This window comes from Megalobrama amblycephala, linkage group LG7 (assembly GCF_018812025.1).
Source record: "Megalobrama amblycephala isolate DHTTF-2021 linkage group LG7, ASM1881202v1, whole genome shotgun sequence".
In the NCBI taxonomy this organism is placed as follows: domain Eukaryota; kingdom Metazoa; phylum Chordata; class Actinopteri; order Cypriniformes; family Xenocyprididae; genus Megalobrama; species Megalobrama amblycephala.
The window spans coordinates 32841403-32869243 of NC_063050.1; the positions used below are offsets into that span (position 1 = coordinate 32841403).

Genomic DNA, 27841 nt, shown 5'->3' on the forward strand with positions numbered 1-27841 from the left:
AAAAGAGAATGAAAAAAGTAAGCAAAGTTTACAACAACCCAGCATTCCCATGCACTTTGTTTACGCATAGCTTTTTTAACTGAGTTTTCCCACAAATGGATACTCCCCTTCACCAGCACAGAATATTCGGTGTTCAATACAAGCTAAGCTCATTCGACAGCATTTGTGGTATAATGTAGATTACCACAAAAATAATTTCAACTCTTTAAATAACAAAAAAGCAAAAATCAAGGCACTTCAGTGAAAGTAAATGGGAATAAACTTGAAGTTTATAAGTTTATAAAAGCCCTTATAATATGTTTTTTTCCTGTTAAAACTTGTTTATTATTTGAACTGTATTTTTTTCCTTATTATTTTTACAATCTTTTTAGGGTTTCAGGCATTTCATCGTCACGGCCATGAATTTGCAATGTTATTTTAGTATCATTGAGATACAAATATTTTAAATTAGTTTTTATTTTTTATTTTCCCTTTTCATTTTCATTTTATTGACAATTTTATTAATTTAGTTGTGTTTTTGCCATTTTTATTAGTTTTAGTTTTTTTTTTCTAAATGTCGATAGTTATTAAAAAAGAATTGTTGGTTTAACTTGAAAAAGTAAGTTACCTGGTTGCCTTAAAATTTTGAGTTAATTGAAATTAAAAATTTGAGTTAATACAATGAAGGCAAGTGGTTTAATCAACAGAAACTCAAAATATGATGTTATCTGTACCACATTAATTATTTAAGTTGATTTGACAAAAGAAACAATGTTATAATAATTAAATAATAATGATTAAAATAATTAAAAAATAATTTATAATAATTAAAAAAAAATGTATAGTGTATAATAAACCTGCAAAGTTGTTTTGAGACTTTACAAAGAAAAAGTTAACAAGTGTTTTACTCTAAAATTATGTATATTGTTTACATCTTGAGGCCATACTTTTGAAACAGCAAGTATTTTAACATTTGCAGATTGGCCCCATTAACTTCCTCTCTGTGAGCTAGATTTTTGCTTTCTTTTTTAATAAGAAAAGGAGGGATAAGTCAAAATTATTTTTGTATTAATGCTGACGATTTAGCTTAACTTGTACTGAACCTGGAATATTCCTTTAAGCCATGCATTTTCCCTCTTTTTTCCCTCTCTTGACTTGAGTCTCCGGTCGACCCCGCACTCTCCTGGCCCCCTAACCCACTGTAGTTTAATGAGCATACAACTATTTAGTTTCTTACCCACCAAGGCACTTCACAAACAGCTGCATTCTACATGCCACGTTTCCTAGATACATCACAAACAAACACCGGCACAGACTAATAAGAATGTGTTGGTTGTTGATTTTTGATTGGTTCTAAACGTAGCAGAGATTGACAAATCTAGTTGAACTAAATCTATAGTTCTCTCCATGGTCTGCAGTATGGACATCTCAATTAGTTTTTGACATTTTTGACTGAAGAATCTCATTAATGTCAAAGCCAGAGGGGTGAAACTGCCTAATCGTGAAGCTTTGTAACACTTTCCCGACTCTCACAAGACTTCCAAGAGTAGCTGTATGGAAAAGAATTTCTCTGATAACATTGAGATTTAACCACGGACATGTCAAATAATGCTTTTTCAAATTTTTTATGATTTATTAGGTGAGCCTGACATTAATAGGAAAGAGGAAAGCAGTTACGACTTCTAACTACAAATCAGCCACAGCTGTTGATGTGTCTAAAGAGCTTTTATTGGCTGTTCTGTGCTTAAAGGGATATTTTCTCCAAAAATTTATATTTTGTCATTATTTACTCACCCTCATGTTTTTCCATGTTTCTCCGAACACAAAGTTTATTATTGTCTAATAATTTTTGTCCATTCATTGAAAATCCAAAACGTTCAGGCATAAAATAATATAAAACACATTTTAATATGAATCACATGAATCATTTATAATCATATACAATATATAATCCAAAGAGGTTTGTTCCCACATCAAGTAGCCTACGTATATGAATGAAAGCTTAAAGGATTAGTTCACTTCTGAATTAAATTTTCCTGATAATTTACTCATCCCCATGTCATCTTTCTGTCTTCAGTTTAAAAGAAATTAAGGTTTTTGAAGGAAACATTCCAGGAAAACATACATGTTGAAGGTCCACATTGCAGTTTCAGTGCAGCTTCAAAGCACTCTACGCGATCCCAGCTGAGGAATAAGAGTCTTGTCTAGCAAAACGATTGGTCAAAAATAAAAATGTATAAACTTTTTAACCACAAATGCTTGTCTTGCACTGCTCTGCGATCCGCCACGCATGACGTAATCACAGGTCATGCGTGATGTAGGCAGAAGTACAGACCCAGTGTCTACAAAGCGAACGTGAAAAGATTAAGCCAAACTCCTTTTACAAAAAAAAAAGGTAAAACAACGATATCAGATGATTTTGAAGTTGTAGAGTTCTTCACCCTACCGCGGTACTTCCGCCTACGTCATGCATGACTTTTGCATGATGTAATCCGTGGCGCATCGCAGAGCAGTGCAAGATGAGCATTTGTGGTTAAAAAGTATATACTTTTTTTTTTTTTTTTTTTAAATGACCAATCATTTCACTAGATAAGACCCTTATTCCTCATCTGGGATCACGTAGAGCCCTTTGAAGCTGCACTGAAACTGCAATTTGGACCTTCAACCCGGTGAACCCCAGTGAGGTCCACTATATGGAGAAGAATCCTGGATTGTTTCCTCAATAACCTTCATTTGTTTTCGACTGAAGAAAGAAAGACATGAACATCTTGGATGACATGGGGGTGAGTAAATTATCAGAAATTTGAATTCTGAAGTAAACTAATCCTTTAAATTAAACCTGTTTATCATATAAAGCATAAGTGTCTCTTCAGAAGACATGGATTAAACCATATATTATCTTTACAATGTCTTTTTGTACTTTTAATGCGCAAAAGTTTTGGTTGCATAGACTTTGAAGAGATGGACAAAAACAATTACAGAATATTAAAATGTGTTAATTTGTGTTCCAAAGATGATTTCATTTTATGTAGTATTTTTAAAGTTCACAAAGGTGAGATCTTCTGATTGACTCTAAAATTATGATAGTCTCTGATGTCACTCCTGTTGCTTCTGAGAGTCTCATATGGAGTATAAATGTTTGTCTAGTGTTTCCAGATGATGAATTTATACAACAACATGGTATTTTCATACTAATTGTTAACAACTGTTAATACTTTAACTTGGGTTAGTTATTAATCCTGGCAGTAACCATGAGATTTCACACTGTACATTTGAAATCCCAGGGTTAATATTTCCATTTGCATATCTAAAAGAATAATAACATTGATGAAGAAATACAGCATGTAGCTTGTTTCAGAGCTTGCTTGTCCAGCTGTGTAAAGGTCACTACGTAATTCTGCTCTGATTTTATCAAAACTTCTGAAATATAATAGAATATTGTTTCTTCATTCCTTAAGTTAACTTGTTTGCCGTCACTCTACAACATTATTATTTTTTTTATCTTTTAACCCTCACATGCAGAAACTGAAGTTTCTGAGACTGCAAAGCACATTCATTTTTAATGAGGCATTGTAACCAGTTTATGATTGGCTGATTTTCCTTTTTTCTACTCTACACTCACTTGCTGAAGTGATGACAGAAGCCCCACTCCATGTTCGTTCATAGCACAATTTCGACCCAACCTGATCTTGTGAGAAAACATATATGTGACCCGTGCTGGCAAATTTTCAAAAAATTAGTTATTGTTATTCTCAAATTCTCTATTAAAAAAACTTCAACATGATGTATGATTTGTTGGAATCACGTGGAAAAAATGACTGAGCTACACCTGTTTAAAGTTGAGTCAGCAAAGTCAATTTTGAGAAAAATCGAGTAAAAGTTTTCTGAAGGTTCCAAAACAAAATCACCAAGCAACCATATCTTAAAATCCCTGGTAATAACACCAAATTTGACACACACACCAAGTCAAAACCCATATCTATAGGAAAAATAAATAAGATTTCCATGATTCTACAATTGTTTGATTAACATTAATGAAACAGACAGCATATTTATTAAGACCTACTGTATCACACGTAGGCTATCTAATATAATGTTACACATCAGATGTTTTTCCATAACAGTTATCCAAACATTCACTTAAGACACAAATAATAACAAATAATCTTTGTGTGACTACTCGCCAAAACAGATTTTCTTAAATACTGTAATTGTGAGTATATGTGTATATCGGGATCGTACGCTGTCTGAGGCGTCTTTGTGCGCGCTTCGGATCTGTCATTAAGCGAGAGTAAGATCGTTTTGAGTTGAGTTTGAAAATCACATTTCATTGGTTCAGACTCATGCCATTGAGAATTCGTTATGAATATTCACAAAGTTGGAATGCTGCGCTTTACCAAACTTACCAAAGGAAGCGCCAGTCATCCAAAAGAAAGATCCAGAGAAAAACGACATTTTTCACAACAAAGGAAGGTTGTCCTCTCAGAAAACGTACACATAAAGATGTTTAATTGCTATTTGGAGCATTGGGATCACTAGACGAGGGCTTACTGAACTCATTTTGGTGAAGACCTCAAATTCGACCAAAACTGACATTTTGCACTTGTTTTGCCTGTAGCTCGTAATTAGCCCGTGCGCATTCCAACTCATTTTGCCAGCATGGGTCGCATATATTTTACAAAGTTTCAATTTTATACAAATTCGTAAAATGTGATTTGTAGGAAATCAAACACATGATGCAGTGACAACTGTTATTAGATTTTGTGTCTTTGCCACGGACAGACGATTTCTCGTAGCAGTTTTAATGTTGGACTGGAGGCTGAACTGCTAAAAAATTTAGTCAATGACGGAAAATTTTCGGTTAAGGCAACCTCTGACCTACGCTAAACCCTACCATTAGTATGAGATAAAAATGCATTTGCTGAGGCAACTACGTTATTTTAGCTTGCTTGCTTCTACAAGTCTTTGAGCTCTTTTATCATGAGTCGTGTTTCACATTATTTGCACCAGAGTGCTCCACTTTGCAAGTGCAATACTGTATCACGTAAGCTCCCAAGCAAGTTTACTAAGTCAGAAAAGCCATACATATGGAGTTGGTTTTACAAATCATGCATTATGGTAAAAGTGTTTTGAGGTCATAATATAGTATTCTAAAAGGAATTTCATGAAAATAAGTCTTTATTAATCAATAATCTGCCCCTGTAATCACAATTTGTGTTAAAAAAGAAATAAAAGTGACATTTTACTGCCTCTAGTGTTCATTTCAACTAGAAACTGCAGTGAGTTGTAGGTACATTTTTGGAGTTTTGTAAAACTGTAGGTAGCAAGTTATTCCAATGAGCCCATGTTCATTAAAGGTGCCGTAGAATGTCTTTTTAAAAGATGTAATATAAGTCTAAGGTGTCCCCTGAATGTGTCTGTGAAGTTTCAGCTCAAAATACCCCACAGATTTTTTTTAATTAATTTTTTTAACTGCCTATTTTGGGGCATCATTAAATATGAGCCGATTCAGGCTGCGGCCCCTTTAAATGCTCACGCTCCCCGCCCACGGAGCTCGCGCTTGCCTTAAACAGTGCATAAACAAAGTTCAAACAGCTAATATAACCCTCAAATGGATCTTTACAAAGTGTTCGTCATGCAACATGTCTAATCGCGTAAGTATAGTATTTATTTAGATGTTTACATTTGATTCTGAATGAGTTTGATAGTGCTCCGTGGCTAAAGCTAACTTTACACACTGTTGGAGAGATTTATAAAGAATGAAGTTGTGTTTATGAATTATACAGACTGAAAGTGTTTAAAAATGAAAATAACAACGGCTCTTGTCTCCATGAATACAGTAATAAACGATGGTAACTTTAACCACATTTAACAGTACATTAGCAACATGCTAACGAAACATTTAGAAAGACAATTTACAAATATCACTAAAAATATCATGATATCATGGATCATGTCAGTTATTATTGCTCGATCTGCTATTTTTCGCTATTGTCCTTGCTTGCTTACCTAGTCTGATGATTCAGCTGTGCACAGATCCAGATGTTAATACTGGCTGCCCTTGTGTAATGCCTTGAACATGAGCTGGCATATGCAAATATTGGGGGTGTACATATTAATGATCCTGACTGTTACGTAACAGTCAGTGTTATGTTGAGATTCGCCTGTTCTTTTAAACAAATGAGATTTATATAAGAAGGAGGAAACAATGGAGTTTCAGACTCACTGTATGTCATTTCCATATACTGAACTCTTGTTATTCAACTATGCCAAGATAAATTCAATTTTTAATTCTAGGGCACCTTTAATATAAAGAAAAAGAACCAAAGCGTTCTAATATACTGAAGCTCATAGTATTTCTTTCACTTCCTGTTATACTGTATGCAGGTGTTTTTCAGAATTAAATTATCGTAAAAGTCCTGTAATTCAATGTTTAAAATGTCCCATTATGAAGCAATCACAGGAAACTAACGAACCATTTCTGTTCTGTCCATCATCCTCTCTCATCAACAAGATCATCGACCATGTGTGTCTGTGTGAGAGACTTCATGATCAAACAGCCAGAACAGTGTGTTAATAATCAGACCGAGTCAAAACATCATGGTGGCCACGTACAAACAGAAAAACACACACACACACACTTTAGATTTCCATGTGCTTCAGAGGGAGCCGGAACAGAGAGACTCCCTGAGGTGGAATTAATGAAAAACCCTTTCATGGAAAACTCATCAAGCTGAGAGAGAGAGAGAGAGAGAGAGAGAGAGAGAGAGAGAGAGAGAGGAGGAGACCACTAGCTTGTGTATGAGAGAGAAAGGAACGGAGAAAGTAAGGAAGAGATAGCATGTCCTTGTGTGTGTAGTGAGTGGAGGGGGGGTCAGAGCGCGTGACCTCTCATTTCATACTTTAATTAAAATCTCCCCCTGACGTCCTCCTCTCTTCCATGCTGGCTCGCCTTCCCACAGAGGCCATCAGTGCAGGCGCACACACACACATTCTTTCCTCGGCCCTCCACACACACCGGCACCCGCGTACACAAACACACACTCAATTTGAAAAGACATGTTTACTCTATCTCTAATGTCCTCCTGTGTTTCATTAGCTCTGTAACATTCTGTAAACACCAGGGGAACTTTCAGAGCATTGCTTACACCACCATTACATTGAATACACAAGAGAAGCATCAGACGCCAAAACACATCATATGCAAACAGCTAATGGATCCAAAAAATGTCTTTTTGAGCACCCGAATGAGAATTTTGTCAATTAAGGATAAAGCCCTTGGTACAATTTGTGTACAAACGGCTTTACGTGCGATTTACACAGAGATCCGTTCTGCTCGTGTTTTATGAATAAGGCCCCTTGTGTCCATAGACATCATATTTAACTTGTGCGCAACATTGTGAGAGCAGCTGTTATCAGAGTAATCCATCATTTGTTTTACCTGCTCAGCAAAAAGCAAAAACAAGAACTAAGCACCGTTATGTTCTGAAGACCAATAACAGTGGGTGTGCACCTATGAAGATGTGTGTGTGTGTGTGTGTGTGCGCTGAGAGCAAGTGTCAACAATATACATTTCTCTGTGTGTGTGTGTGTGTGTGTGTGTGTGTGTGTGTGTGTGTGTGTGTGTGTGTGTGTGTGTGTGTGTGTTAAAAAGCAGCTGGAGTTTCCCACAGATCAAACAGAGAAAGAACAATAATGAACAAAGTGCTGAAACCCCATGATGAACTTTATGCCCAATAAAGAGGTGCTTTAATGCTGATATGAAAGTAACTCATCCATCCAATACCAGACCACAACCACTTCAATATCAACTTTAAACCTTGGTTCACCATGAAGGAGATACCTACACTAGCCCTGTGCAGACATTAAATCATCTCCTCTTTAGATCTCAGATATATAGAGGCAAACCGAAATGTATTCAGACACCTTGAACATTTCATTCATTAATACAGTTTATTCACTATAGTTTAAAAAATGACAAGATCTTAAATTAAACTGTGTCAGAAAAAAAAAAAAAATGTCAGATAACACTAAAGCAAAACATGGTCAGGTCAAAGTGTCTGAATAATGTTTGGTTCCAAATTTTTATTAATTTTACTGGTAGTCCACTGTATGAATAATTTTTGGGTATAATATGTCACAGTTTACTTTATTTTGCTATCCTCACTTACATAAATGAACTATAGTGTCCTGCACCCACTAGTAAAAATATACCAAAAATATCAAAAATGTCTGAATAATTTTTGGTTTGACTGTATATCACATGTGAGATAGTTTATAATTGTCTGTGGATGAAATAACATAATTTAAAAGTATCTAGATTCATTTATTCAAAAATACATCATTCTAATTCATACATACAGTGGCTTAGATCTCTTCACACCTTACAAATCTTCTATGATGAGTATATTTTTAATACATTTAAATAAATTTTAGGGGGCATAAAGTAAAAAATGTAATCATAATTAAGGAAAAAATAGTGAAATTCTTGAAAAGAAAACTTTATAATTAGATGGACAAGTTATTGATTTATGTTAATCAATCATTTCTATTATACATGACATCATTTTTATTTTTAATCAATCATTTTAATCAAATTAATATATTTATTTATTTATTATTTTTTAAACTAAACTGCTACACTTAAAAACGCTTGATCGGCCAAATCAAAGTCATGTGAAATGACCATCATGCAAAATAAACATGAAAAAATAATAAACCATGAAATAATATCATCAGAACTCTTGCAGACCCTCGTGACTATATGTAAAGGTCAAAAAGTGTATAAAAACATCAGATAAATTGTACTTTTTATTGACAATCATATGACATTTTTTATTCAATTTTAAGTTTTCTTAATGATGTATTTTAACTTAAGTTTGTCCATGTACATTTCTAGAAAGTTTGCACGTTTTAAACTAAATTTGTAAAAATGTGTTCTTGATCACGGACCCTATTACGTGTCTCTCTTACATATTTTTTACATTTGCAATTATGTTCCTGGCAAATGTAATTTAAGTGATTTACAAGAAAGCATTTATTCACTTTGTGACAAATTCTTTGACATTTCTCACTAAACATTCTACAGCCTACGTTCTGTATGACTGCATCTAAACAAACACCACACACACACACACACACACACACACACACACACAAAGAAACCCACACAGTAAGGTGATATTTTCCTAACTCTCATCAATCCAACTCATCGTCAAGTACACACACAGTCTTACACTTAGACAACAGCAGATGGACACGCAAACACAATAGCACCATAAAGACATCAACAGTATTTTAAGCCCTTGTTCGCTAACACATTTCTTTTATGATACGCAGCATGCCACAACAAAGCTATCAGCTGTCTGAGCAGCTGCATCGGCGGTTTCCAATAGAGTCACTAAAGCTTTGAGAGATCTGAACACACACACACACAAAGGATATCAATTTCAACCACACATGTACAACAGCAGACCATAAACTCCACAGCCGTATATAATGATTGATATTAGAGGATTAAAAATATACTGCAGGCTTGAAAGTGCGGCAATCGAAACCTTTCGTGATAATACAAGTGCAGAAAAACTGTGTGGATGGATTACAGATCTGGTTCAGTGTCACACATTCACACACTCGTCTTTTTTCCTTCCACTAATCCCTCGCTCTGCACTAATACACTGTGGAAGGGCCGAATCAAACCTTGCTGACTGATAGAGGCTTGTGTTACTGCTGGATAGGACCTGAAGGTCAAGGGAAGAGAGAGACGTGCAGAGACGTCTGTTTGAGTTTAGTGTGTGTGTGTGTGTGTGTGTGTGCATGTACATAAGAAAGAGGAAAAAACAGCGGGTGAGTGCAAGATAACAGGAATTTTTAAATGAAAGCAATCACACTGACATCAATTAATTGTCTGCGGATAATTTGCTGTCTAGGGTGCCTGTGCCGCTGGTATGAGTATTTGTTTTGACTGTAATCCGTGGCCTTTAAAATGTCTCCCATTTGAAGATCAGAGAAAGAGAACACACACTGACACACTCCTCTCACACTGAGCATTCACACGACTTGAACACTGTGACAAGAAAATCTTCAAAGACACAAATACCCATTTTTGCAGAGTATTCGCAAAAGGTTTGCGCTAAGCTCTGTCTGTCATCTCACTTTCTTGCTTGGTCTTCCACAAACGCACACACTAATGCACATCAAGACCTGCGTAAACTCCACTTCACAGAGTTTCTGAGAGAAAGGTTACAATACAAAGCCAATGAGTCGTGATGCATCACGTCCATTTAAGACTTTCTGGAAGTGACTGTGATTCTACGAAAATAAATAATTCAGTAAATAAGGGCAGACTAAGTGCAGGCTAACTGTAAAACAAGACAAAGCATTTTTTTACTATTACGAGCAAAAACAAAAACAAGGCGAGCCAAATGCCTTTTATGGACATTCAAAACTTCCATGTTAGTGAATCAGCCTTTAAATAATGGAAAACATTGTGTTTGTGTGCAACAGAATCTGATGGCTCAGTCTGTGAAGTGCTGCAGTAAATCAACTATTAGTTTTATGCTGATCCAAGATGCGTTTTTTTTTTGCTTCCAAACAATTACAGGTAGAATTTAGTCATAAAAGGAAATGCTTGGAGTGATGAATGGCTCTCTAAAGCAGACAGACCAAGTCAGCACCTACAGGGCATTTTTTTCTGTCTGCCAGAAAAAGCTCATGGATTAGATGACGGTCAGAGAAGACATATCTTTTCAACACAGAGAAGCACTGAGGAAGAAGACAGATTTGATGAATTAACAGCAGCATAGCTCCAAAAAGGACATTTGAGTCTCACAACATGGGGTGGAGATGTGGTTTTGTTGTTTAGTTTCTCCTTTCGTTAACTCATGTCGCATTAACTACCTATTTAAAGGAAATGTCAACGTGCCAGTTGAGCAGAATCCCTTTATCCGGTCATGATGAGTCAAAGTGCCTAACTTTGACTCAGCATGATTCATTTCTGAAACAAAGAGCCACCCTTTGCAACCTATATACAACAATCGATCTCATAAGAATACGTAACTGTTTTGTGAGGACATTTCATATGAATTTGAACAATTTAAACATAAGAGTTTTAGAAAAAAGTAAGCATAATGTCCATCCCTAAACTTAACCATCAGTGGGAAGTAAACAGATTGTACAAAAGCATGGGCTACAACTGAAATGAATTCATATGAATTAGCCACTAATTTACAAAAATGTAAAATAGTTAGGAATTGGCAACTCAGCTCAACTTATAAACTTCCAAATCAGTTTGGTGTTTGGAGAATTCAAGAGACAGAGGTCCAAAAGTTTAGCTCATGCCACTTGCTATCTGATCTCCATTCAGCTCTGCCAAAATTAAAACATTAGAAGGCCAGACATCGATTAAATAGTCATTACAAAGATAGAAACTCTTAAAATGGTCGGTTTTGAGCTTTCTGACATGAGTTGGTCGCAGTTTAAATTCCTAAATACCTTCTCATGTCCTATATGAGTCTAAAAGAGCAAATCAGAGGGCAGGACATTAGTCTAATTTGTGCATAAATGAGTCGTGATACAAATTTTAAAACACACTCGTAAATTTGTAGATTAGCCTATTCCTGAGGCGAAAAGTATTAATACGATTAGAATATATTTCAAAGTGGAGACCAAATGGGCGGGGGAACTGTTCGAGAGCGCCCTTTTAAAACTGCCGCTCTAGGCAATATGAAAAATTAATTAATTTCTGCGGAGAATCAATTTCTATATTAGACACCGCCGGAGAGCGAGCGCGCGGACAGGATTCAGAGATTCTAATCTCGTTCCAGTAACTTGTGTCACAAGCGCTTAACATCTCCTCGCCAGTGCCCATGGCTGCCTAAATGCGCTCTTTAATAAGCAAGCAGATGAGCTGGTGTCATAAATTTGCTCGTAGACAGCGAGGTTTAGATAAGCAAACCCATAGTTCTTTCAACCAAGGCTCACATGGCTCTCGAGCGCACTCGCGCGCAAACGCAGGTATGTTTGCCATCATTCTAAAGGTCAGACAATGTAATTTGCTTTATTAATACAACTGAAGGGCCGTTGTTTTCAAAGCACGCGGACTTTGATGGCAACAGTGTCGGTTGCAAAGAATATATGACCGCTTTTTATGACAGTCGTCTGACCTGATAACGACTAATAAATTCAGGCCACGTTGTGAGTCACTGCAAATTCAGGAATTCACATTTCAAACTCAGAAAATGATAATACACGAGACATAGTGTTTAAAACAGCGAACCTGACACCCACAAACGGGACAACTGACGATTAACCTGTGAGTTATTCAGTTTAACTTGTAACAAAACCAGACTAGTCCCATTAAATATTCATATCATACACTGATACGATCTCTCTCCCTCTCTCTTTTCCATATCAGTCTCCTAAAGTGTTTGTTTACACATGATACGTTTTAGAAAGAGACAAAGAGTTACATTCAATCCTATTCTTACTGCCTGATTGATGGTGAAAGACACCTATCCTGCCCAAAGGTGTCCCAGGTCTGGATAGGTGTGTGTGGTGTGCTGTATGTTCATTGTGATGCATTTCAGTATGAGTAACCTGATATGTGCACGATTATCAAAGGCCAAACTGTTCAGACTGGATCATAAGCAGATAAATATGCTGCGATCAGCAAAGAAGAGATGTGAAAATAACGTCTGCGCAAGATACTGTACTGATATGAGCTCAATAAATGCGCACAGTACAAGGTGCGATTGTTTAATTCTTTTTTAGCTTGGTGCAACTTTTCAAAGTCGTGGTTTCTGTATCCTTTCTTACTTAAAAACAACGGTTCTTTATTGACATTGATGGAGAACATTGATTCCATTGAAACTTTCAAACGCACAACATGTTCTTCATAGCAGAAAAAAGGGACTCTTTAAATCAATGAACTGTCATTGAAAGATTCTTCAGTGGCACAAAAATGGGTCTTCTATGAACTTTTATTTTTTAAGCGTGCAGGATAGAAAAGTGTCTCGCGAAGCTTTGAGAAAGCTAAGTTTACCTTGCATTGGTGCAGTCGTTATACAGGACCTCGAAGTCTTTTCTCGATATAAGTTTGCAGCGATTGACTCCAGGCTGAATCGCGCCCAGTCCACGGAGGATGCGAACCTGCTCCACGTTGCACACCACAGGCGTTATCTCCAGACGTTTGAGTTTCGTGTATACAGTGTGCAGTCCACCGACCAGGTGCTTGAGAAAGAGGTCAAACGCCTGCGGGAGGCAGATGAGCTCGTTGCCGTTGACAGTGAAAGACGCGAGCTTTGCGCCTCGGACCTCGACCATTTTGCACTCGTTGTTTTGAGGGGTGTTTTCCACTGGAGAAGGAGTGGAATACACGGGTTTGTGCGGGAGGCTACCAATGGGGATACCCGGGCTCGCGGAGGAGAGAAGTTCCGATCTGAAGATGCTCGGTCCGGCTGGGGTGACGGACGGTGAGGGCGAGAGGGTCGCCGGGGTCGAGGAGTTGACAGCCGCGGCGATCGACATTGGAGGCGCGTGGGCCATCGGTGTCGCGGGCAGCAGCGCAGCCGGTGTGGCCATGTTCAACACTAAATAAATGTCTTTAAAGTATTCGAACAAAAGTAATATCTCACTGGAGAGTTAATAAAACAACAACAAAAACAATTCCGTTTTGATTGGAAAGTAAAATCAGCCTGGCACGGGGAAAAAAACGAGATATTGTCTGTGCGTCACAACATCGATCAAAGCGTGATAGTGACAGTGGGAAAAAGTGAAGAGCTGCGCTAGTGGTGCTCGGACGAGTTGAATCTGTCACATTGTGGTCAGGAGGAGGAGCCAAGAAACAAAGAGAGTTTGGAAGAGACACAGCGCGCACGTGTGTTCCTTTCTTTCAGAACAGGTACATCTGAAACAATGAACTTCAGAAGAACTCTTGCTATTGTTGAGCGTGCTTTACAAGGCTTCCTTTATATTCACACTAAAGATAAACAAACAAAACAACAGACTACATATTGAACGTTTATTTTTGCAGTCATTGACAGTTATGTTAGTTATATTATGTAACAAGTGCGTGAAAGGCTGTTTAGTTGTCGTAGTGTATCAGAAAGTTTATGAAAGGACAGACGTATTGCTTTAATTCATGCTCGAGATGATATGAATAATAACAGCACTCCAATAGTTAATGGCGCTTTGTACATGCACACGGGCAAGTGATTAATTCGCCGCGTGAGAAATTCTGATGAAACAATATTGAAAGCAATTTAAATAAAGCTCATTTAAATGTCAATTCTCATGGTTGGGGCTTTACTATAATTGGCTATTTAATTAAAACAATTTTCACGGTCATTAATACAGCCCGAGCGTTGTAGTGCACTGACATATTTTAATTACATGGTATTAACAAAATTGATATGCCTTAAAAAGCACGGTGAAAATTTGAATAAGAAATGATTTAAACAATTATACATCATCCCAATATGGACATTACGAGTATCAGCATATGACCGGTCAGCACTGAGAGAGAATAAAACAACTTATTGGGCACTCTTTTTAAAAGTGAAAGAGTGGAGAAAATTGAAAATACTACTTCTAGAATAATTTCCCATTTTTTGTTTTTGTTACATTGTGAGGTCAAGCATGCACAGAGGCAGGATATAAAGCTTATACTGCCATCTATTGTGAAGGATTTGGGAAGTGAAAAGAATTATACTGAAATGTCAACGACTATTTGTTATTTTCACAAGCCCAAAGTGTTCATTACAGACCGCAGATCCTACGGTTTGTAATGGTTCTCAACATTTACAACCGTTAATCTCAGAATAAACACTTGTGGAGTCTCTTGAGGCACAGCAACACATCTCAATTATCATAATACACTTCTCATAGAGGCATCGTGATATTCCTGGTACAGCAGGAAGTCACTTATGTACCCAATTTCAATGACACTTACGGTCTGTCAGTGGGTTTAGTGACATTTCACAAAAAGTAAGCGTAGAACAGTTCGCCAGTCAAGCAATGGAACAAGACAATAGGAATGCACAATGTTATCTGCCAATATTTTTACAATTATTTTGCAATAAGATTTTATAGCTACAATAATATGGGCACTATAAACAATTGTATATGCATCATTTAAGAGTTCACTTCTGCTTTCTGCTTTCATGTCCTCTGCAATCTGTCAGACCATCATGTTCTGTTTTCTGGTGTTAAAGTTTACCTAAAAATTTCTGTCATTACTACTGAGATGGTGTACTGACGTAGAACCCGGAAGCGCTGCAACGTAAATAAAATAGGAGAATGACAGGGGACAGAAGAAATTGTTGAATGAAGTCATCATTTTTGTTTTGTTTTTGTGCACAAAAAGTATTCTTGTCACTTCATATCATTAAGATTGAACCACTGTAGTCACGTTGACTATTTTAACCATGTTTTTACTACTTCTCTGGACCTTGAATGTGGAAATTTTGTTGCTTTCTATGTGTAACGGAGGCCAGCTAGTAGTAGCTGTGCAAGTAAACCTCACTCCTCTGATCTCAAGAGATGTTCTAGCGACTGACGTTAGAGGTTGCAGCTTTTAGCCTCCTCGTTACAGCGTCCGACTCCCACGCCGGAGACCCATGTTCGAGGCCTGCGCAGAGCGGGGCGAGTAGGTTCTGGGTGAGGGGTTACATTGGTGCCGTGACCCGGACGGGAGTGAGATTTAGGAGGGTGAGTGTAACGGAGGCCAGCTAGTAGTAGCTGTGCAAGTAAACCTCACTCCTCTGATCTCAAGAGATGTTCTAGCGACTGACGTTAGAGGTTGTAGCCTTTAGCCTCCTCGTTAGAGCATCCGACTCCCACGCCGGAGACCCAGGTTCAAGGTCTGCGCAGAGCAGGGTGAGTAAGATCTGGGTGAGGGGTTACATATGGAGGATAAAAAACACTCAGATTTTATCAAAAATATCTTAATTTGTGTTCTGAGGATGAGCGAAGGTCTTACGGGTGTGGAACGACACGAGGGTGAGTAATTAATCACAGAAATTTCATTTTTGGGTGAACTAACCCTTTAAACCTTGCATTCACCAACATAAACGCTACACAGCACAACCTTGGCTTTTAAATGAATGGGTACGGCCCATTAAATGTAATATTATGCATTTGAGGAGGAATTTAACACTGATGTTTTCTAGTTACTTTAAAGTAATTAGCAGTAACTGCCTGCATCCCTCAGTTCCACATTCCTTTATTCAATTCACTACAGTGATTACAGCAGTTCCTCATTGACTTCTCTATTAGAGCTGCGGCCAGAGTCCATTCCCTGACCTTCTCTTCATCGATCGGGCACATTTGTCGCTCCTCTATTATAATGCAAAGAGAACATTTGTTATAATGTACATCCGATGCCTTTGCGCAATTGCGATCAATATGTTCAACTACAGACAGTACTGTATAGAGAGACAACCATGTGGATATAATTTAAAATAGGAGAATACACATGCTTATCGATTCCTCTGAGGCGTGTTTAAGTGAGGCTGTTCTCTCAATCAATACAACTACTATATTGATATGCAATGAGAACGTCATCATAAGCCCTCATGGACGTTCACTTGAGTCAAATCTCACTCCTATCCATTCGAATTCATGTTTTACTTCCTCTTATCTCCCATGTCAACCTTAACACCTATGTACAGGACACGGAGTAGGAGGGAGTCAATGCCTCAATTCACACACCACTAGCCTATTAAGACCAGTGACATCCATCAGCTAAAGCTGCCACACTTTAAAATGCACTGTGCTGGGATGGTCCCTGTAATTTAATTCCCCCTGCCATGCATACACCCTGCATAGCCACGTCCCCTGATGGATTAATCATGCCATTTCCACAAAGGTCCTTCAGAAGAGAATGGAGTTTGATGCAGCCACTGACGCTTGCTGCCATAACTCAAGCTCTGCCAAAACGCCAGTGTCCTGTTTTCCTGAAGATGGATGTGGGTTTTGGGGAGCTGCTTTGAATGTGTCCTTCGTTAGATTAGAATGTATGGATTTGTTCACAGCTTCAAGGATAACGGGGAAAAATCTGAGTGTATGAATTTACCACACCACAAAAAATCCTATTCTTCACCTTCAAATGAAATATTTCCACTGCCTTAAAGCATATACAACAAAGATTCGTGTTTCATACTACGTCCAATAACGATAAATGGCCGGTATTAAAATTCTATATCATTTTGTCTAAATGAATTAAAAGTGAAACACTAAAAACTAAAATTAATCATTTTAAATGTGAATTTAGACATTACAACATTATAATATATCGCAAGATAAATTTTTTTTTTTTTTTCAGATTCGCTTAAGATTACATTTAACAGTTTTATTCAATTATTAGTGTTGCAAAAGTCATCTAAATGATGGTTCTCAAGGATGCTGTAGGATGACTTAAAAGTAAGTAATAAACTATTAGTAATATTAATATTGAAATATTAAAATAATCTAACTCTAAATCTAACTCACTTTTTTTTTAAAACAATAAAAATGGAAATTTGAAAAAAATATAATTGTAAAAATATTGGCATATAACATATGGAACAGATATACTGTGCAACCTTAAGATTATCTTTGGAAAGCTTCATAACTTTTCTACACCTAATCTTTTTTTGTTTTACAGTTATGTTCTTTTTCTTACTTTTTAACGTTGTCCATCAATAACTGGCTACTGGAGAACCTGACAATTTCATTTTCTCTCAAACAGATCCCTATCAGATGAATTTGCATGCTTGCGTTTTGAATTACTTCACATGGCCATAAATCTACTGAAGCATGCAACCATTAAATCAATCAAAGACTATCGTGTGACCTGCCCTTCCTTGCTTACTGTGGGTGTTACCTAACATTTGATACATTCACTCTTCTCTGAAACCTTGTTGTGGACGATAACGTGTTGTCAGAGAAGAGAGAAGCACACAAAACTAAGGCTATGTAATTTAGATCCACGTTCCAAGGGTCAAACGGAATATGGTTGCCCAATTTTATTTAGGTATGCTAAATAGATGCCCACCTCACATTGGAATTCACAGCTTCTTCTAGAACATCACTTCCATGATCAAAGTGAGGGAGGGGAAAATATCTCTGGAGTGCCAGTCATGGAGATGAGATAGAGCAGAAAAATGCCTGACAGCACTCCTCTGTCAGTGCTTTAACACTTTTTTTTCTGTTTTCTAACAAGTTTTTTTTTTTTTTTTTTTTTTGTTACAGACAAAATTAATCGTGGGGATGTGAGATGCCTGATTTACATTCATTAAAAGTCATCTCCAGAAGTCAAGTTCAGTTCCAATCAAATTTGGGTAATTATGCAGAACAAGATATTCCCCTAAGAGCTGAAAACTCAACTTTTTTGAAAATGTCACTCTAAATGAACAAGTTTAATTTTATCAAATATACGTGAGGGAAAGCTGAATAGGTTATTCTAAAAACAAGTTCCTTGACATTGTCAAACATGTCTTAATAATTACCAAGCACCCAACAGTTAGGTTAACCTTCTATTTTCTTATATATGCTGCCACTCAGCTTCACAACAGAGGTCATTTGAGCAATAACATAGAAGTCACAGTGGTATTTTTCTGAATAAGTGTAGACTGCTATTTTTCTCATTACTCATTTTCATGCTGATATTCAGACCAACAGCATGATGGCACGTATTACATTAGCTTTGTCTGAAACTGCATACTGAGTAAATAATACATTTAATGAGGAACTTACTTTGAGATTGTTTAAAGAGCGTGTTCTATTATAAATTATAGTATAAATGTGTAGTATTAAGGTGTGCTCATGGTGTGTGTCTTTGGCAATGGCCAGTCACAACTCCTCTTCTGTGGCCTCATGAGATGGTAAAGTGTTCATCAGTTGTGCACTTTCCAAACTCAGCAGAAGTGGGAGGTCATCCAGGTATTTTTTGCCTACTGTTTTATGAATACTGTGAATTCAGACATACTACTCATTTCACATACTGTTTTTCACCTATGTTAGGGCATATTCGGGGGGGGACATTGCTAAAAAAATTAAAAAAGCCTAATCTGGGGTGTGTTTTCCAAAAGTATCATAAGTCAAATATGGTTGTAAGTCCCATTGAACTCTATTGATAAGGACGGAACTTGTGACCATAGTTCACCCCTGGTTTGTTTGGCTTAACTGGTTTAAACTGGTCTTGGCTGGTTTAAGTTGGTCTTCAAGCCTGACTAAGTTGATCTAGCTGGTCCTCCAACCCGTACAACTGAAAAATGTCCAAAACAAAGCCACTGTAGTATCAACTATTGTATGTCTCAGAGCAGCACAGTAGTAGTATTTTGTTCCTAAATGAATCAGTTTTTAATGAACAAATAAGTTGAGTGAATGACTTGATTGCTGCATCTCATTTTTGGGGGCTGTGTCCTCCAGAGGTCACATTTGAAGGCTGTATACGTCATCAATGTCTTATTTAAGAAAATTAACCATAATAAAATTGACTCTTATTCCCCGTGAGGTGTTAAATACTGTAATTTCTTTATTACTTTGCAATCTAACATTTAGTTTTCTTAAGGCCGCATTTACACTAGTGTGTTTTCATTTTAAAATGGCGTTTTAAAATGAAAATGTTCCTCATCTACACTAGCCTTTCCACAGCATTTCAGAAACGATCTCCGTCTACACTACATGACTGAAAACCTTGTCAGATTTCATTGGTGTTTTCAAATATCAAATTTAACCGTAAACTTAGTGAACAGTTTTGAAGAAATGTGATATTTCCCAATTCAAAAAGATAGACCTGCACTTGGATGCCTGAGAGGCATTTCAAAGATGGCTGCCGAGTGAAATTACTTATCTTAAAGGGACTTAACTGCACAATGGCTGCTAAAAATGACAACAAAGCCAGCAAAGATTGCAGTTCAGTCTCCATGTTATTGTTTACACGGCCATCAAGGATAAGCAGAGTGAACATGGGTAGCCACGCCATCGTTTTCAAAAGTTTACACTGAAACGCAATCCCAGCATTTTCAAACTAAAATAGGCTCTGCAGCATTTTCGAAATCTGTTTTTGAGGGTCGAAAATGCCGGAGTAGTGTAAATGACAGGCGTAACCATAGCAAAAGTTATGTGTTTTAAAACAAAAACGTACTAGTGTAAACGGGGCCTATGACTCGATGACGTATGCAGCCTTCAAATGTGACCTCCAGAGGACGCAGCCCCTGAATTGGGACAGAGCAATTGACTCACTCATTATGACAGCGCCTTGTCGCCACCTACTGGTGTAACAAAAGGGTTACTGAAAAATACCCAATGCATAGACTGATAGCCTGTCTAGGATGTGTAAACACAGACAAGCGGAATGATGCAAACAGTGCAAAATCCCAGTGCAGTTGGATCAGAGATTTTCTTAAAGTATCAGATGGCAACGTTCACATATCATTGCCAAAAGCCAGTGACTTGATTACCTTTCAGAGTTTTATGATGGTCAGCCTCAGTCACGTTTGCAGATTCCAAAGAAGTGAATCCATAGTGCTGTAAAATATATCCACCGCAAAATTACTGCACTTCTCTATTTTTGCACTTTTTTTTTTTTTTTTTTTTTTAAATTCCCAATACAATTCTCCATGAACATGATTGGGCAATCCCTGGCCAATCAACCGTCAGATTCCTTATCAGTGCTGGGTAGTAACTGATTACATGTAATCTGGATTACATAATCAGATTCCAAGAATTAAGCAGCGTTGGGGAAAGTTACTTTTAAAAGTAATGCATTACAATATTGCATTACTCCCTATAAAAGTAATTGCATTACTTTTTATTGCGTTACTTTTTCTCACCTGGGCTGGGCTTGCTTGTTTGTTTTTTAATAACAACAAAAAAGTTCTATTTTAGGCCCTTTCACACCAAAAGTGAAATGAATAAGCTTCAGGCCGAAGGAAATGTATATTTACGCCTGTTCAGTAGAGGGCGCAGCTCAAACAAACCTTTCAGCTGTGCTGTCTAAAGAAGAATATACATGAGATGGAAGTTCAACACTCTTATTTCTAAATTAAATCTAAAGTAATTTTTGCTTATTAGTATGCTGGATAATTGAAGGTCAACAGCAAAGAAATTGGTTAATAAAGTGAGATTAAATACATAGCCTAAAGTATATTTGTGTAATTTAATATATTAAATTATTACAGGTTTGCATAAAATTGTAAGATTGCATTTCACTGTTTTTATTCACACTGTTTCCATCTCCCCCCCGCCCTCCGAAAAAGATGAATTTTCAGCATCATAACTCCAGATTTCTGTGTCACGTGATCCTTCAGAAATCATTTAATATGCTTAAGAAACATTTCTGATTATTTCAATGTTGTGCTGCATCATATTTTTGATTAAACTATTTTTTCAAGATTCTTTGATTAATATACAAATATGCACCCTCTCAGACATGGCCTTGATTAAAAAATTATATATTATTTGAATATTGAACTATATTGTAATATAGTAGCTAACTATAGCCTACTTGCATCGACTTGCGCATTCTGTGTATGGTCGTTCGCCAGAAGCTATTTGAATTTATAAAGTTTTAAATATGAATATTTTTCTTACAAAAACGCATCGCTTTGCTTCAGAAGTCCCTTGTTAACCCCCTGGAGTCGTATGGATTACTTTTTTTATGGATGGATGCATTATTTTTTACTTCAAAACGCACCCCCCCCCCCATTCAAAACCATTAAACCTTGGTGGACTAAGGATATTTTGAATATATCTCCGATTGTGTTCATCTCAGAAGATAGTCATATAGGATGGCTTGAGTGTGAGTAAATCATGGATAATTGTAATTTTTGAGTGAAAAAATAAATAAATTTGGATTAAGATGTCAATTTAATATTTTGTGTTCAATTATTTACATATCTGGCAAGTGGCCACATAATAAGGTAATTAATAACTATGCAGTGTGGTCTTGTTTCACCCTGCAGAGGTTTCTAATGATCTGCTGATTGTACACTATCCCGCAGCCTTGCCGCACCTCCCAGTTTGGGAACTACTTGTCTAGAACTACAATAACCATCATATTCACACAGCGTCTCTGCACTTACAGTACCCCCTTTCTCTCAGCATGCATGGGACAGGAGAGCTGTTGGTCAATAAATGTGTAAAAGTAACTTAGGCCTAGATATTTTGTTGTAAATTCAAAAAGTAATGCATTACTTTACTAGTTACTTGAAAAAAGTAATCTGATTACGTAACTCAAGTTACACTGGAATTAAGTACTTGTAAATAGATTATATTACATTTTAAAATACTTGTAATCAGACTATGGTTACTTTTCTATTGATTACATGATTACATGTTATTCTCACAATAGCAGTAAATTATTCATAATTCATTGATTCTACTTTATGTTTTAAATTTTCCTTTCTAAGCTTTCTTATACATATGTTCAGAAGGTCTTCCAGGTTTGTGGAATTGCACACATACAGACCTGACTACAAAAAGTAGTCAGAATACATTACCTAAATGGAGTAATTTAGATTACATTACTAACTGCAATTTTGTCATGTAATTTGGAATCAGTAACTGACTACAATTTGTAAGTAATCTACCCAACACTGCTCCTTAAAGTAGACCTAATACTTCAGAATAGATCACCAATTGTGAATTATTATAAGTCAAATAGTTTTTCCCTATATTTCTATAATGCTTTTTACAAAGCAACTGGACACTAAATCAGCATTTTATTTGCTTTGCTGTTATTTTTGAAAAATATATCCTGAGTTTACTGAACTTTAGAACTCAGATTTGTCCTGTGATTTTTCATTCTATTTCATGAGGTTTATCTTCCCTTTACTGTCCATTCCAGAGGTCTGTAACCTGTTTTGAGAAAGACTGCTTCCTTTAAAACGAGTGCAACTGAACTTTTCCACCAACAACTTCTGTGACCTCAAAGGCAGTGTGATTTTTTATCCTTTCCTCCTGAGGCGGAGAGAGGGCGAGGGTTATTCATTCGTGCTTAGCTGTGTGTTGAGTTTGATGGATAAGCCTCATAAGCATTGATGCTAACACTCAGGTGCACACTCTCTTTCTCTCTCGCTCTGGTTCTTCACAGATCATAGAGCATCCTTTTCCTTACACTCACTCTCTCTCGCACACACATTCTGTCCCTTAGACCCCCTGCTGGGTTCACTTTCTACGACATCCATCAAACCTAAACAAGAGGGGTCATTCAGCTGGCAAATAACCTTCACTCAACTACAGCAGAGCAAGCTGTGGGTAAAACACTCACTGCTAGTTCGGGCCAGTGGAGTGAGTTAAGGACTTGGGAAGACGTTGCTCTTGTGGAGATTTTGGACAAGCTTCTGCTGTTGAAATACATAAAAAAAAATCTGCAATACATGTTTTGATTCACCAAATTAATGAAACCAAAATTCAAACCATTGGTCATGTAATGGTCTCATTTTGTTCTGATTTGGTTTAATTTTCATTCTGTTCCTGCTTGCCAGTGTTCTCTAGTATCTTGGTTGCTGATTTGAGTTCCACACCTGCTGTTAGTTCACCCAAAAAAGAAAATTCTGTCATTAACTACTCATCCTCATGTTGTTCCACACCCATAAGACCTTTGTTCATCTTCAAAACACAAATTAAGATATTTTTAATGAAATCTGAGAGGTATCTGACTCCTCAATAGACAGCAATTTAACTAAAGGCATCGCTAAAACAGTCAATGTGACTGCAGTGGTTTAACCTTAATGTTATGAAGCGACGAGAATACTTTTAGTGCGCAAAAACAAAACAAAATAACTTTATTCAACAATATCTTCTCTTCATTCTCCTACACTGTTTATGCTCAGCGCTTCCAGGTTCTACGTCAGAACGCCAGCTCAGTATTGGCCATTTTTCATTTTTGGGTGAACTAACTCTTTAAGCCTTCTGTTCTCTCAATTCTTTGTTCAGTGACGTCAATGTTAAATGTGTTTGTGCTATATTACTCCTGAGAGTTCCCATTTATATTTGTGATTAAAGACTGAGATATTGAATTCTCCATTGTTGTGTGCTTCATTACAGCCATACGTGACAGTTTATCAAAAAAAGTAAATTGTGTAAATTATAACATTTAAAATATGACTACTTACCCCAACTTGAATTTAATTCATTTAATTTTTTAATTTGTAAAAATTTATTGTGCTCACGTTTATCCAACAGTCATTACAAAATGTGATGATACTGAAAATTTAGTTTGCAGTACAGAATTCCCAAAATTGGTTAGAATTTATGAGGTACCAGAAGAAGCTGTGATGATCACGGTGGACATCCTGAGAAAGATGAACTAGAACCATGTACTGTGTTAATACAAAATAATTTTCCATATTGATTTTTCAGAGGTATGAATTACACATTGGGATAAAAGTAATCTTTATAAACTTAAAGGTAATTTTGCGAGTTTTAACCAAACATACAAATTACATTTTTTAAGTGGTATTCCCCCAATCCACAATGCTTCTCCAATATGTGGGCTCAGTAATAGATGGTTCAAAAAGTGGTTAGCCTTTATAACTTTATAAAAGCAAACTCAAACTGTCCCCTTTACAGGTAAGTATATGGTATTTTAAATTTTACATCATAAATATACTCTATTGAGATGATTAATTCTCAAATCAAGGCAAGACTAGTTGTGGGTGAATGTGATTTCACCAAGTACGACATGTTCCTGGATCAACATCTTTGTTGATTCTTGAAAAACATTCCAATCAACCAGTCAGATTTGAGGAACAAGTTTACCGTTTATGTAAAGTTTAGGCTTGCACCCAGGTTAGGTGCTTCTACATAAGTGTTATTAACATATCTTTCCCCTCTGATTTTAGGGATAAGTTATGGGTAGGATTAGGAATAGGGTTAAGACTAAATTTCAGACAGGAATGTTGTTCCAGGATCAACAAAATATGTTGATCCAGGAACATGTCTTAGTTGTGATAGTTAGCAAGGTGGAATTGTTCTGCCTCTTATCAGTGAGCAAACTGAGCATTCAGTTCTTTCACCTTCAAACTTGACATTATAAGTTATAATTATAAGATTGTAAATTATAAGATTGCTCCTACTAAACATTTTTACTTTATTTACTTTCTTTTCTGTAATCTCAACTTTTTCTACATCAACCTTTAAAATAGAGTGTGACAAAATAGAATTTGGATTTTTAAAATGGGCTCAAAACTTTAAGCACTGAGATAGCCACTGTATCAGCTCTGTATGTCAACTAGTTCCTATCTTCACAATATAGGCTATATAATATAGCCTAATGTCCGTTTTTTGTCCTTCGTTCAATTTTACAACACTCAAAAAAATGATTCTAGCTGCTTGTTCAGTTTATTTAAATAAAATAAGATGAACCAACACAAATCTTTAGTTTTTTACTTAATTGGCATTTGCACTCAATTGTATTATGTTAAATGAAATTAAATTTGCAAAATGTTAGGTTAACCTAAACCATTTGTGTTGGGACGACATGAATCATTTATGTTGCATTGATTGAAACTGGGCAGTGGATTTCTAGTTCCCAGCATGCTTTGCGTAGGGAAAGATCAGGACAGTAAATTATGAACTTAAGTGCTGTTTAATGTGTTTTTAGTAAAGGGAAATACCTTTTAAAGTTTGATGTTCAGTTATATTTGACATTTAAAAGAGTTTGTTATGTCGATTTTTTTTGAGGTTACCATTATGCTGAAGTGTAGACCTTGTGGTTAGGCTATGGGTGGCTGCATGAAATAAATCTATGTTGTTCTCAACAAGCTTTAACTGTGCTAAAGCCAGTGATGAGAAGTTCTTTACCTGATCATTACTTGCATGCTATAAATGTTACTTAGCATATGAAAAAGTGATATTTTAGTTTAGTTTTTATAGAAATATAAATAAATTAGTTTGAGGGCCAGCACATAATTTACACAGTCTACATATGGTCATCAGCTTTATCCCTCTCAATGGTCATGAAACATGTATGTCTGTGTACAACAGCTATTCACAACCTAAGCACAAGCGCACATCTTCACCATGATGGTAACAAAAAATGTTTCATATATATACGCTACAAACTCTTTTAAATGTTCAAAATAACTAAACATTAAACACTTAAACACTAACAGGTCTTTCCATTTCCTTAAAAGTGCAGAAAACTTGAGCAACACTGCACAAGGGCACCAGTCTGAATTGCAATAGCACTGGTTGGATCAACAAGAATGAATTATGTTCAGGAAACATTCACAGAATATGTCAAATGAAACTGGTGTGATCTCATTCAATTAGCATGAATTTTACTCATCAGTACAATTAACCTATCTTATGTTCAAATAAATCAGTTCAACTGTGTGGAAATAGGTGTCATAATTGAATTAAGTTAGACCAACAAGTTATTTTTTTGAGTGAAGTGAATCACCTAATTGTCTGCAGTACTTGGCTCAAGGTACTGTAGTTGGTTACATTTATGTTGTTACTTAAACATAATTTAGTCATGCAATGATATAAAGCTCTGTGTAAAGTACAACGAACTGGGCTTGATTTAAAATGACAGGTTGCTTCTGGTCCTGTCAACAATAATAGGCTTTATGACTTAGGCCTACTCAAGCCTGCAGAGAAAGATTTCAGTATAGCAGATCAAATGCATGAAGCCTAAATATCATTCCATCCACTCTAATTAGACAAATAACGATGTATTAAATACTAAAGCTCAATTGAGAAATCCCTTGAGGGAGCAGGTCAATGAGTCACAGCATTGGGAAGAGCACACCAAACATCATCAACATCATCATCATATTTCCTGTCTAAAGCAGTAGTACTTGAAGATGTCTTTTCCTTTAGCAGTGTCGGTGATTCAAATAAGCACGAGGGCAGAAAGCATTGTATGATTATTAATGGGAAAATATTATGCGCACGGGGGTGAGGGATTAGTTTAGCGACCTTCACAACACTAATTGAAACAAGTATGGAGACTCGGCGGCACCGTAATCAACTAAAACACGGGATCATTAATCATTATAAATAGCGCTGTCACACCACGAGCATTAGTATTATCAACCCCTTTTGTTTGTCTAGTGGGAAGCTCGGCTCGGACGCGCGGTAAATGTCCGGTGCGGAGGTTAATGAGAGTCGAAGTGGCATTTAAACGGCGCCGCTGATCAAACGGGCAACGAGGTGACGCGCCTCGCGCACGTTCATTTGCAGCTAATGGGAATTGATGCACTTCTGATGAAGTTACTAACAGGCTTGACATCCGGAAGAGTTCAAGTCTGTCGGACGTAGAGCTTTTTTGACATTCCACATGAGAGGGTAAAGGATATTATTAAGCGTGAAAGAAAAGTAGGCTACTTTTCTCTTAGAGGTCTTTTGACAGGTGTGGCAGCTGCGCAAAGATTAATCGACTCCAATTGAGACGTTGTAATGTGTTTTGTGGTGCGATTGTCACGTTTGAGTCCTGTTTCCCAGAATGTGATCTTCATAAATCACAGTAATAACAGCAAAACCACACAGAATTTTAGGTATAAGGTTTGTTAACCTAGTTTTGCCTCTTGTTAACATTTCTCAGTGAGGTTATGGCCTATTCGGTAATACACCGCAGTAAAGATAGTTTGCGGTTTGATATTCAGATTTCTTTTGGCTATAAATACGCAGTGCGCTGTCATAGACATGTAAATAATACCGAATATCGTTCTCCATGATTTGTGAATTAAGGTGACGCTGTCCTTTGGGCCGAAATCAGGGTTTTTTTTCGTAGCGACTCTTAATTTTATAATGGCTATAGCTCCAAATGTTGAACACTTAGAGGAATGAAACTGGTGTCATCTTCACCAGCTTGATCTGTGAATTTTTTCACAGCAAAGCTCTTGTCCGTAAACCCCTTGGTAAGTCC

At 36.7% G+C, this 27841-nt stretch overlaps 1 protein-coding gene across 1 annotated transcript in view; it reads right to left on the reverse strand.

Annotated features, from left to right (window-relative positions):
- Positions 1-13766, reverse strand: part of dachc (dachshund c) — an 82159-nt gene extending 68393 nt beyond the window's left edge. Inside the window, exon 1 of the mRNA XM_048197116.1 lies at positions 13022-13766. Coding sequence (XP_048053073.1) covers positions 13022-13560 — 539 coding nt within the window. The 5' untranslated portion in view covers positions 13561-13766. The remainder of the gene's footprint in view (positions 1-13021) is intronic.
- Positions 13767-27841: the final 14075 nt, after the last annotated feature.